General features: G+C 62.7%; 2 protein-coding genes across 2 annotated transcripts in view; one reads left to right on the top strand and one right to left on the bottom strand.

The window, feature by feature from the left end:
• The first annotated feature begins 861 nt into the window (after positions 1–861).
• SIGIRR (single Ig and TIR domain containing) lies at positions 862–5,601 on the top strand. Its single transcript, XM_031061566.1, has 10 exons — positions 862–920; positions 2,621–2,726; positions 2,975–3,161; positions 3,253–3,383; positions 3,545–3,685; positions 3,783–3,926; positions 3,998–4,100; positions 4,180–4,330; positions 4,929–5,109; positions 5,236–5,601. Exons 2-10 carry the CDS (start codon positions 2,720–2,722, stop codon positions 5,436–5,438), a joined length of 1,248 nt encoding a protein of 415 aa, XP_030917426.1. The 5' UTR covers positions 862–920; positions 2,621–2,719; the 3' UTR covers positions 5,439–5,601.
• A 687-nt stretch (positions 5,602–6,288) lies between these two features.
• PKP3 (plakophilin 3) overlaps positions 6,289–11,195 on the bottom strand; it is an 8,222-nt gene continuing 3,315 nt past the window's right edge. Inside the window, exons 4-14 of the mRNA XM_005426566.2 lie at positions 11,031–11,189; positions 10,515–10,639; positions 10,200–10,403; positions 9,841–10,015; positions 9,575–9,692; positions 9,176–9,343; positions 8,657–8,842; positions 8,348–8,501; positions 7,965–8,157; positions 7,491–7,578; positions 6,289–7,244 (exon numbers count right to left, since the gene is read on the bottom strand). Of these exons, the coding sequence (XP_005426623.1) occupies positions 7,209–7,244; positions 7,491–7,578; positions 7,965–8,157; positions 8,348–8,501; positions 8,657–8,842; positions 9,176–9,343; positions 9,575–9,692; positions 9,841–10,015; positions 10,200–10,403; positions 10,515–10,639; positions 11,031–11,189 (1,606 nt within the window). The 3' untranslated portion in view covers positions 6,289–7,208. The remainder of the gene's footprint in view (positions 7,245–7,490; positions 7,579–7,964; positions 8,158–8,347; positions 8,502–8,656; positions 8,843–9,175; positions 9,344–9,574; positions 9,693–9,840; positions 10,016–10,199; positions 10,404–10,514; positions 10,640–11,030; positions 11,190–11,195) is intronic.

Raw genomic sequence — 11,195 nt, 5'->3', positions numbered from 1 at the left:
ACCAGGAGCAGGGCATTCTCCCAGAGATGCCAGCAGGGATCTGTCCCTTTCCCTCCCACAACAAGCCAACAGCACTGGTAGCTTATATCCTAAACAGTGAGGAGTCTGAGTCAGGGTGTTTCTCCATGGGAACAGGCCCAGAGTCCTATCTGTGACCTGTACCTGTTTATTTATATATCCATAGTTATTCAATATACATCTACGTATATTTATGTATTATTAAATATAATTATGTATATATGAAAATACATACACTGGTCCCATGGCCCTCTTCTCTTCTTGGTCTCAAATCACGGACTGGTTGATGCTTTTCTGGCTCAGGCTGGTGTTTGTCCAGGGGCTGCTGGTGCTGCTGTGAGCACATCCATGATCCATGCCTGGGGCGTGCCGAGGCTCTGATCACCTCCATGCTAATTAGCACAGGGAATATCTGCTGTCCACAGTGGCCACGGCCGGATCTGGCTCCCCACGGCCAGTGCCAGCTGGAGCAACCACCTCCAGCACCAGCTTCATCTGGCAAAAAGGCTCTAAAGGCACGGAGAGAAGGAAAGGGAGGAGAAGAAAACAAACAGGAGCCCCCACAGCTCGTGGCAGGTTTCTCCTCGCCCTGACACCTCTGTGGGCTCTTCCAGCCTGGAAAACTGGAGGCTCCTCCTTGGTCCCCAAGCCTTGTGGCACCTGCTGGGTGTGTTGCTGTTCCCCTCCTCTTTTCTCTTCTCTTCTCTTCTCCCCTCCCCCGAAGCCGGAGTTGTTGGATTCTCTCCCCGCAGGTTCAGGTGGAGGTGGAGCAGTGGGAGGGAGGGACAGCCAGCCCTTCCCACGGGCCTGGCGCCCGGGGATTGGGGGCACTGATCTGGCCGGTCGGGTCGGCTCAAGCGGGAGGCGACGAGCAGGAAGCCTGCGGCTGGGGAGCTCCAAAGGTAAATGCAGCTCTGTCCTGCTTTTCTTTCCATGCTGAAGCGGCCCCAGATGAGGTCAGCACGGTTTCACCTTCACCCCATTCCCTGTGCATTCCCGTTCTGGCTCTCCTTCGCTCTCCATCCCGCTCCCTGCCTCGGCACACCCCCTCCACAGCTCCCTGGCCAGGGTGCTCCCCTGCTCTGCTCGCTTTCCCCACGGCCGTGCTCCAGGGAATGCCGTGCCCAGCCATCATTCTCCACCCCACAGCGTCCACACGCTCCTCTGCCTCAAATCCGGGGTGTCCCCATGCCAGGATGTGGGAAAGGGGAGCTGCTGCTGCTGCCCGTTAGCCGGTGCTCCTCCCTCCCTGGCCCTCGCAGCCCCAGCACCCACTCCCTGCCATCCAACACTCTCCTTCCCTGGAGCAAAGGGCTCCGGGGTTCTGGGGCCTCCCCACACCCCTGGCCAGGCTGCAGTTTGTTGGACCTTCCTTATTCCGACCATCAGAGGAAATCACTTAGGAGTGACCTATCCAGGAGCAGAGCTGGAGCATCACACCAGGCAGAGACAGCCCCATGCCACCCTCATGAGCGTCTCCCACCCGTTCCCAATGTGAAATCCAGGTGGGCTGGCTCGTCTCCATCCCATCCTCTTCCCTCCCTGGCCATGGAGAAACTCAGTTAATCTTTTAGGTATAAATCACTTCCAGCTGGTCAAGCTGAACACGTACTGGGCGTCTCTGGCGTACCTTGATCCCTGGTTTCACCCACGCCTGGCACTAGGCTGCTCCAGAGCGAAGCACTGTGCCTGCATCCCTGCTCCAAGCCAGAGCACAGACCTCCCCTTCCCATTCCACACCAACAAACACGGGGGGACCAGCCCTGCTCCCACCCAAAATCAGGGTGCAGCCAGGAGTGCTGAAGCTCCACAGCAAAGGAGAGGCTTTCACCCCTCCTGACTCCCAGAGTTAGGCCGGGTGTTTACCATGGAAACACAGGCACTGTGACATCCTTGACACTCCCACCTCAGCCCCAGCATCACCCACATCAGGTGTGTGGGGACAGAGCCCAGCCTTGCCAGGCTCTGCTCCCAGTTCCGCCTCTTCCCATGGGGCCATCGCAGTGATACCAGCTGGCGGGGGGCCCTGTGTGCCATCCCTGTGCTCCCTGCTTGCCTGGAATGCTGTGCAGCTGTGCCAATCCCAATCCCTGGGCACAGTCATGGGGTAGCAACGCACGGAGGCTCCCAACACACCGGGGAGCTCTCCAGTCGGGAGCTGTGTTTCCATAAACAAACCAGACTGCTGGTAATTAGCAGGTTCAAGGGCATGTCAGGCTGGAGGCAGCTCTGCAGCCCAGGCAGGGGGTTGGCAGGTGAAGGAGGTACCACTGAGACCCCCAAAGCTGGGGTTTCCCACTGCTGAGCTCATTTCCCCACCTTGGTTTTGGATTTGGGCTGAAGCCACAATTTTTTAAACCCTGCAAGCCCCAGCTGGTCATTAATCACCTCCCACACATAAATTCACGGTTGGGAAAGCCAGGCTGGGAGTCAGTGCGGGGAGGGCAGGTGACACAGCGGCCACCAGGCTGTGGGTGGGACGTGGCTTTGGCCTCACTGCAGAGCAGCACCCGCCACCCCCAGTCGGGATCACCCCCACCCGATGGGGGTGGCTGGGCCCTCCCTGTGCCAGCACTCAGGAGCTGCTCCTGGTGTGTCCCAGGCCCAGCCCGCCCTGTGGCAGAGGCAGGTGGACTTTGTCCCCCCCGGGAGACGCCGCAGGAGATGCTGGCAGCGCCCGTGCCTGTCATCTGAGCACGCCATGGCAGGTAGGTGAAACCCCACTTCTCCCCCGGTCTCAGCTGGGGGTCCTGCTCTGGTGTCACCTCTTAGGGTGCCAAGGGTCCTTCCCAGCCCCCCAAACCGGCTCAGCATGTTGCTGAACAGCCACGAACGCCACTCGCTGCCAGACCCCCAAGGCAGAGCTTGTTTTTCCGGGATAGCTGCGGCAGTCGTGTGCCCTGGGGGGAGCTGGATCAGCTTTCCCATGCAAACCCCCTCCCCTCTGTGCCCCCAGACCTTTGCAGCGTGCCCCCAGAAATCCTGGTGCCGGCTGCCAATGAGACGCTGGAGCTGGTGCTGGGGAGCCAGGTCGAGCTGAACTGCACCGTGCGCTGGGCGGGCACCGAGCACTGCCAGCCCATTCCCACCTGGAGCAAGGACGGGCAGTGGCTGGGCAGTGGCAGCAGCCAGGACACTGTCTGGTAAGGAGCCTGCCCTGGGGACATCCATCCATCTGCTTTTGGGGGCTGTCACCACACAGCCCGACCCACAGCATCCCCCATGTCCTGTCAGGTCCGGCCAAAACTCCTCGGAGCAGCTCCTGGCCAGTGTCCTGCAGCTCAACCTCACCCAGGATGCTGATTTTGGGGTGTTTGCCTGCTGGATCAGCAATGCCACGGCCACTTTCACCCTGCGGCGAGCAGGTAGGGACCTGCTGGTGACAGGGAGAGGGCATCCCACGGAGAGCCCAGGGGCACGGGGGGATTGAGGAGAGTGATAGGGGCCCTGCTGCTTCTCCCACATTGGGGGCAAACCTGCACCAAGCCCAGGTGTGCTGCTCACCATGCCTTTCCTGTCCTGGCAGAGGCGGTGGGGCACGTGCCAGCGGTGCTGGCAGCCCTCCTGGTCCTGCTGCTCCTGGTGCTCCTGGCTGTGCTCTATGTCCGATGCCGCCTGAACGCGCTCCTCTGGTACCGGGACCGCTACGGAGAGCTGGAGATCAACGGTGAGCCAGAGGTGTTCCCACTGGGAGCAGCCTCCTGCGGTCTGGGAGGGCTCACACAGCCCTTCCCACGTTATCCCTGCTCGGTGGATCTCCCCAGATGGGAAGTTGTACGATGCCTACGTCTCCCACGCCAATGCCCCCGATGACCGGAAGTTCATCCACTTCATCGTGAAGCCGCAGCTGGAAAACCGCCACGGCTACAAGCTCTTCCTGGACCAGCAGAACATCCTGCCCAACTCAGGTAGGCACCAGGCAGGGCTGGGCAGGGGGTGGCACAGGCACCTGGGGGCTTGACACCCTTTTTGCCCACAGAGCCATCAGCTGACCTCATCATGAATGTCAGCCGGTGCCGGCGCCTCATCGTGGTGCTCTCCGTAGCGTACCTGGAGCAGGAGTGGTGCAACAGCAGCTTCAGGTAGGAGCACAGCAGCTCCCACAGGAGGGGAGAGGGGCTGCCAGGTCCCTCACCCTCCTGTCATCCACTTATCTTGCAGGGAAGGGCTCTGGAGGCTGCTGGAGCTTTCCAGGAAACCCATCTTCATTGTCTTCGAGAGCCAGTACCGGGAGATCACCCACCCCGCCATCACCCTGCTGAAGCAGCACCGAAGTGCAGTGACCCTGCTGGTGTGGAGAGCTGGCTCCATGGTGAGTGCTGAGCAGGATCCTGATCCCCCAGAGCCCCCTTTCCCTCCCCAGCACCCCACAGTGCCAGCCTCCCTGCTGCCCTTTGGGGCTGCCCCATGGTGAGAGCAGCGCAGGACCCATCCCACCAGCACCCCCTTCCACTCCCAGCTCCCCATTTCGGGTCAGCCTCCCTGCTGCCCTCTGGGGCTGTGCCCCAAGCTCCAGAGCTAAAGAGCAGGTTGAAGCACTCACCTTTTGGAGGACATTTAAAAACCCAACCAGAAGAGCCTCAGATCTGGGAGCTCACCCCCCAAACCTGCATGCTCAGGACCCCATGACACTCCAGGGCCTCCCCAGCCTCAGCTCCCCGAGCGGAGCTTTGGCCCAGGGCCGCTGTGGCCATTTCGGGGCCAGGCTGGCAGCCGGAGCCCTGGGAGCGTTCCGGCAGGTCGGGCCGGTTTCTCCGCCGGGGCGTGGGCACGGTGCCACGCCGGAGCACAGCCGCAGCCTTCACCTTGGCCGAGCTCCCAGCGCCGGGGAGAGCGAGCCGAGCCCGTGGAACCCCGCGGGGCCGTGCTCCGGTGGTCCCGGCCCGGCTCATCCCCTCCGGCCCCTGCAGACCCCATCGTCGGACTTCTGGAAGGAGCTGTGCCTGGCCCTGCCGCGCAAGGTGTCCTTCCCGGGGGGAAGGAGCGTGGGGGACCTGCAGAGGCAGCTGCAGGAGGACAAGGACCCCATGCTGATCCTGCACAGCAGCTACCTGGACAGCGTGGGAGACCTGGACCCGGACGGGGACCTCGGCACAGGTCCGTGTCCCCGCTGCTCCTCCCGAGGGGACAGATGTGCGCTGGACGTCACCCCTGTGGCAGTGGGGTGGGTCCAGCCCCTTCCCCCTCCAGCTAAACCCATCTCCCTGCTCCTGCCAGGCCTCCGAGGGCGCGTCTTCGGCAGCCCCCCGCCCCCGCGCCTCGCTGGGCCCGGCGCTCCCGGGGCTCCAGCCTCCAGCGGGATGGACGAGGCACAGCTGCGGGATGGGCAGCGCTCCGAGCTCGACGTCTCAGATCTGGGATCGCGCAACTACGGCGCCCGCACGGACTTCTACTGCCTGGTGACAGAGGATGACATCTGAGCAGGACCACAGGTGTCCCCCAGCCCTGTGGGGACACACGGACCAGGTCAGGGCTGAGGAGCCCGGAGTAATGATAGGATCAGAGCCATGGTTGTGCTGGGAAAGCAGGAGCTGGCTCCAGAGTGGAGAACTGGAAAACCATCACCAGGAGCACCCTGCCCATAATACCTCAGTGCCACCCCTGGGCGCCACCCAGGTGGCTGGGCCGTGTCCCTTGCTGTGGGTGGCAGGTATGTTCTTCCTGCATGATGGACAGTGCTGGGATGGGTGATGCTCTCCAAGGAACAAGGTGCCCCAGCCCCAGGGAGTGCCCGACGGGAGTGGTGGCAGCACCTTTGTCCCATATGGAAACCCCCGTGACAATAAAAGGCTGCTGCACCCGCTGCGTCTGTCCATGATGGGGACACAGGTGACACGGAGAGAGGGGCGTTCCCCACCACAGGCAACCAGTGTCCCTGTCACACTAACTTGGAGCCATGCCAGGCACAGAGCCTCACCCTGTGCTGGTGTCCCCATGGCACTGCTGTCACCAGGACACTGTCCCCCCTCTCCCAGGTGCCATCCAAACACAGGTGCAGGTGGGCATCACTCAAGGCCTTTATTTCAGGGGTATACAGGGCAGGGGGGTTGTACACAGAGAGCTGCAGAGCCAAACACCCCGTGCTCTGAGCCTGGACCGTGCAGGTGCCGCTCAGCGTGGGGGCTGCTCCAGCCCCTCCGCCCACTCCCCCCATCCTCCCACCCCTCTACCTACTCTACATCATCCCCCCAGGGTGCCCTGTGCCCCCCAAGCATGGGGGCTCCCCCAGCCCCTAATCCACCGGCAGCCCAAAGCCACCCCCAGCCCAGCTGTGTGTCCCCTCCTGGCCACCACTGTGGCACAGAGAGCTCTGGTCCCCTCTGCACCCAGCACGGGGACACTGGGGACATCTCCCCACCCACGGGGTGACACTGTTCAGCAAACACGACCCGGACAGCCCCGCCCGGATCCTGCTGTGCCCAGCCCTGGCAGCAGCTGGTGAGGAGCCACTCTGCCACACTGGGACAGTCCCCACAGGGTGACAGATGGGGCCCTGAAGCTCCCCCAGGCTTCCTGCAGTGAGGGCACAGAGCCCCATCAGACACAACCCCCTGCCCACCCTCCACAGCAAAGGGGGAATGCAGCTCTGTCACAGCGTCACTTCCCAGCTCCCTGCAGCCACTGTGCCACCCCATAAACTGTGGGAAGCCACCTCAGAGCCCTCCAAGCCCCTAAGCCATGCAAAGCTCCATCCCCACCCAGCCAGGGCAGAACAAAAGTGTAACCTGCAGCACATCCCACACTGGCACAGGGTATGAATATCCCCAGCCCCACAGCTCAAGGAGCTGGGATGAAGCACCCCCAGAAGCTCCCTTGCCCCAGAACTGCTCTACAGGAGCCTTCCCAGCTCCCTACAGCTCCTGCCCCCTGTCAAGCCAGGACAAACCAACTTTTGCAGACAGCTGCCTGAGCATGGGGAGGGCCCCCAAAGGGTGCCATGGGGCAGCCCCCCACTAACTGGGGTCCCAGTGGGGCCCCACAGCAGAGCCAAAAGCAGCTGCTGGGTTTAAGGCTGGGCAGGAAGGAGGACAAGTGTCCCCCAGCCAGGGAAGGGGACCCAGCAGAGGGGGGAGGCGCGTGGGGTGTAGGGATTAGGCTACAGAGTGGGGGTCTGGCAGCGAGCAGCCTCCCCGCGGTGTGGCTGGCAGCACGGAGCATCCCAGCAAGGCATTCCAGCTCCCAGGGTGTCCTCACAGGCTGAGGAAGTCCTCCTTCCGGTACCCCTTCTGCAAGGAGACAGCCCCATCAGGCACAGGGAGCCCCTGTGCCCCGGCACTGATGGGCCACACCGTCCCCACCCCACCCAGACCACAGGGACAACGCTCTGGGATGGCCCCACACCTGGGGAAAAGCGGGCCCCACCATATCCTGGGAAGCATTTGGGTGGTGTGGCTCTGCAGGATGAATCCCCTGGCCTTGATTCCCTAGGGATCCCCCCACTGGCTGCAGGAGGCTCTGGAATGGGTACGTACCATCTTGAAGTCCCGGTGGAGCTTGGTGTACTGCCACATGTTTCCCAGGAGGCTGGCAGCGGCTCGGGAGGACTTCTCGTTGTCCGAGCTGGGAAAGGGACAGCATGCCATGAGTTTTTGGGTAGCACTGAGCATGGGACAGCTCAAGGAGACCACCCCAGAGGGGTCTGGAGGGATTAGGGGCTTAGTGAGGGTGGGGAGAGGCAGGAAGTGAATGGCTGGATCCCACAATAACAGGCAGGGGCAGGGAGAGGTTCCCTGATGGGAAAAGGCAGCTATGGTGACGGTGGAGTGTCCTTAGGGGGTGACAAAGGAATGGCAGGTGGCCACGAGGCCACTCTGAGCTAGTCTGGGGACTCCCAACACCAAGGCTTGGGAAGGGAAACTTGTGACCCTCTTCCACTGTGCTGGAACAGGGAAGGAGAGGAGAGCAGGACAGGAGGCCAGGTGTGAGTTGGGACACGCAGCTCCCACCTGTCCCGTCGCTTCTTGATGAAGAAGAGCTTCCTGAGGCCGTCGAAGTAGACGATGTCGCGGGCGGCCATGGGGCTCTCCACCACCAGGTTGTTGAGCACCGCGATGATGTTCACGATGACATCGGCAGGCGGGGCCTTGTCCCCGACACTCCCTGGCAGCTTCTCGATCAGGTGGCTGACCACCTTGGTGGCTGTGGGCAAAGGGAACATCAGGGCTAGTGGCCAGAGCCAGAGGGGACAGAGCCACGTCTGGGAACAGGGGATGGAGCAGCCCGCCAGCTCAGCTGCATGCAGGGATGCAGCAGGCAAGGTGGGGTTGGGATGTGGCTGGAGATAACAGGAGGCAAAGGAAAAGGTTGGGAAGCATCCCCCAGCACTCACACATCTCGTCCTTGTTGCGGGCATGGCGGGACAGGTTGCGGATGAGGCCGGTGAGGGAGCGCAGCTGGTGGTGGTCGGCAGTGCGGACGCGGTCCAGCACGGGATTCAGGATGCGCTCCTGCTCCAGCGCCAGCCGGCTCAGCACACCCGCCCACTGCAAGGCAAGCACTCCCTTGGAGACCCCGCCAGCCTCCTGCTCCTCCTCCTCCCACTCGCTGGGAGCAGGTCAGGGTGAACCCTGCGCAGGTGCCCCCCTCCCACAGGGCTGTGGTGGGCAGGCTGTGGGACCCCGCTGTTCCCGGGCCTCACCCTGCGGTCCCCGGCCGTGATGTTCTGCAGGGCACCCGAGGCCGCCTCTGTTGTGTGCTTGTTGAGCTCGCAGCGCTGCAGCAGCCGGTTGTAGATGCCCACAATCTGCGGGTTCCAGAGCCATTCCATGCCCTTGGGGTCCTTGGAAACCTCCGTGAAGGTGACGATGTCCGCGTTCAGGTAGTGCTGAGGGACAGGGGCATTGTTAGACTCCGGGGACGTCCCCTCCTCAGTTTCCCTCACTGCCAGTGCTGCCTTTTCCAAACCTGCCTGGCCTGAACTGCTGGGCAGGCAGCTGGCAGGTCACCCTGGCTACATCATGCCCCATGGCATGGAAAAGCAGGGGTTCAGCACCTGATTCAACCCAAACACCTGATTCACCCTCCGCTGAGCTCACCCGTGTGTCCCACCCACCAGCTAAGGCCGGCGTCCACCTCCACCCTGGCATCACCTCTGTTGCCAGCGCTTCCCAGTGCCAGCCCCACCCCGGTGACACGGCCAGGATGTGCCCCCACTGACCTCCCGGGCTTTCTTGCTCTGGGGGCTGAAGCAGCCCACCAGCTCCCCTGTCACTGTGCCACCAGCGTTCCTGCGGTGGCCCTCGAGGCGCTGGAGCGAGGATGGGGGCATCTCATCGTACAAGCGGTAGGAGAGGTTGCGCAGGACACAGACAGCATTCTCCACGCTCTGGAGGGCACAGGGGACACGAGGGAGTCATCCCTGGGCCACCTGCAGGGTGTGTCCAGCTGGCACAGGGGCTCTACAGCAGAGTCATGATGCTGGGTGTGCCCAGTGAGCCCAGCTGGTGGACTCCATGGAGCTGGGCTGGTTCTCCCAGCATCACACCAAGATGTGCCTTTGCACAATGGGGTTGGGGAGCAGCACCTCAGCTCCTCTAGGACCGGCTCGGGGCCTCACCTTGTCCTCCGACTTCCCCACCTCCAGGGAGCTGTTCACATAGTGGATCATGGAGTCCACCAGCCCATGGCACTCGCGCATCTTCTGCCGGGTCTGCTGGCTGGCAGAGCTCAGGTTCCTGCATGGGAACAGGGTTCTGTCATGGAGAGAAGGGGATTCCCCACAGCCACCCCTTCCAGAGCCCAAAAGAAAGCCCTGCAGACAATGTTCCTGTCTCTTCCTCCCTCCAAAACTTTGCTCCCAGTGGGACGAGCTGGAGGAGATACCTGAGGAAGCCCGTGGAGTTATAAAAGATCTCTGCCTCTGAGGGGTTCTGCTGGATGACACCCGAGGCCCCCAGCCCAGAGAGAGGGACCAGGACCAGGTCTGTGAGCTGCTCCAGTGTATCCCGGGCCAGGCGATCCTTCAGGTTGTCACTGGAGGACAGATTCCACAGGATCCCTGCACAGAGGGGGACCCTCAGTACTAGAACGGCTGGAAAACACATCCACCCCAACTCCCCTCCCCAGGGAGGTGGTGATAACCAAGCAAAGGGATCATCCCCATGGAGCTCCATTCACATGAGAGGAATAGAAGCCACCCCCGGGGGGGGAGGACCCCCACCCACCCCACCATTGTCCCCAACCTGTGACGTTCTTGCGGAGCTCGTCGTCGGGCTCCCGCAGGGTGCGCATCAGCTCGTAGATGCCGTTCTCCTCCACCAGCGCCAGCTTGTTCTCGGCATTGTCGTAGATGAGGTTGCGCATGGCGCCGGTGGCGTGGCGCTGCACCTCCTGGTTCGGGCTGTTGAACAGCTTCACCAGCTTGGGCATGGCCTGCAGGCTGCGGGGTGTCAGAGGGGCTGGGAAACCCCCTGCTTCCTCCAGGAAAACCCCCTGCTTCCATTGGAAAACCCCGGCTCCCTCTAGGAAACCCCCTGCTCCCACCCTTCCGGGGCTCACCTGCTTCTTGGCGCTGCTGTCGCTGTAGCACTTGTGCTGCAGGTAGGCAGCGCCCAGCACCTGCAGGTTGGGGTCACTGGCGATCAGGTACTTCACTGCCGAGGGCAGGTCGATGTCGTCAAACCTGGAACCACAGCCAGGTGAGTCCCAGCAGAGCATCCCACAGGATCCTCCCCCTCTGTACCCCACTGTGTCCCCCACGTCCAAGGAGCCCCACCAACCCATCTCCTTCCCACTGTGCTCTTGGCACGGGACTCCATTCCCAGTGGGATGAGCATCATCCTCCTGCCATGTCTCAGGATGTGTCCATGGGGGAACCAGGATCAGGGGCAGGACACACTTGGAGGTCAGCCTGTGCGGTAGGTCCAAGCTGCGCCCGCCATCCTACCCCTCTTCCCAAACATCCCTTGTGTCCAGTGGGAGCTGGAGGGGTTCGCCCTCCTCCAGCAGGGTGAGACACACTCCCACAGTGGGGACAAGGACCAGGACACCCTGGAGCATTTCCCGGCCCTCACCCGCCGGCGTGGTGCCCAAGCAGCGTGCTGTGCCCGTTGTACATCTCCATGGCGCGCGGCTCCCCGAGGTGGTGGCCGGACTCGGCCAGGCTGCGCACGGAGGGGGCGCGGGAGCTGTGCTCCCCCAGCCCCAGGAAGGCGCCGCCGCCTCCCGCCGGCCTGGGG

The sequence above is a fragment of the Geospiza fortis genome, unplaced genomic scaffold, assembly GCF_000277835.1.
Source record: "Geospiza fortis unplaced genomic scaffold, GeoFor_1.0 scaffold450, whole genome shotgun sequence".
NCBI lineage: Eukaryota > Metazoa > Chordata > Aves > Passeriformes > Thraupidae > Geospiza > Geospiza fortis.
The sequence above is the reverse complement of the archived record's forward strand: the minus strand, read 5'-3'. Positions and strand labels throughout refer to the sequence as shown.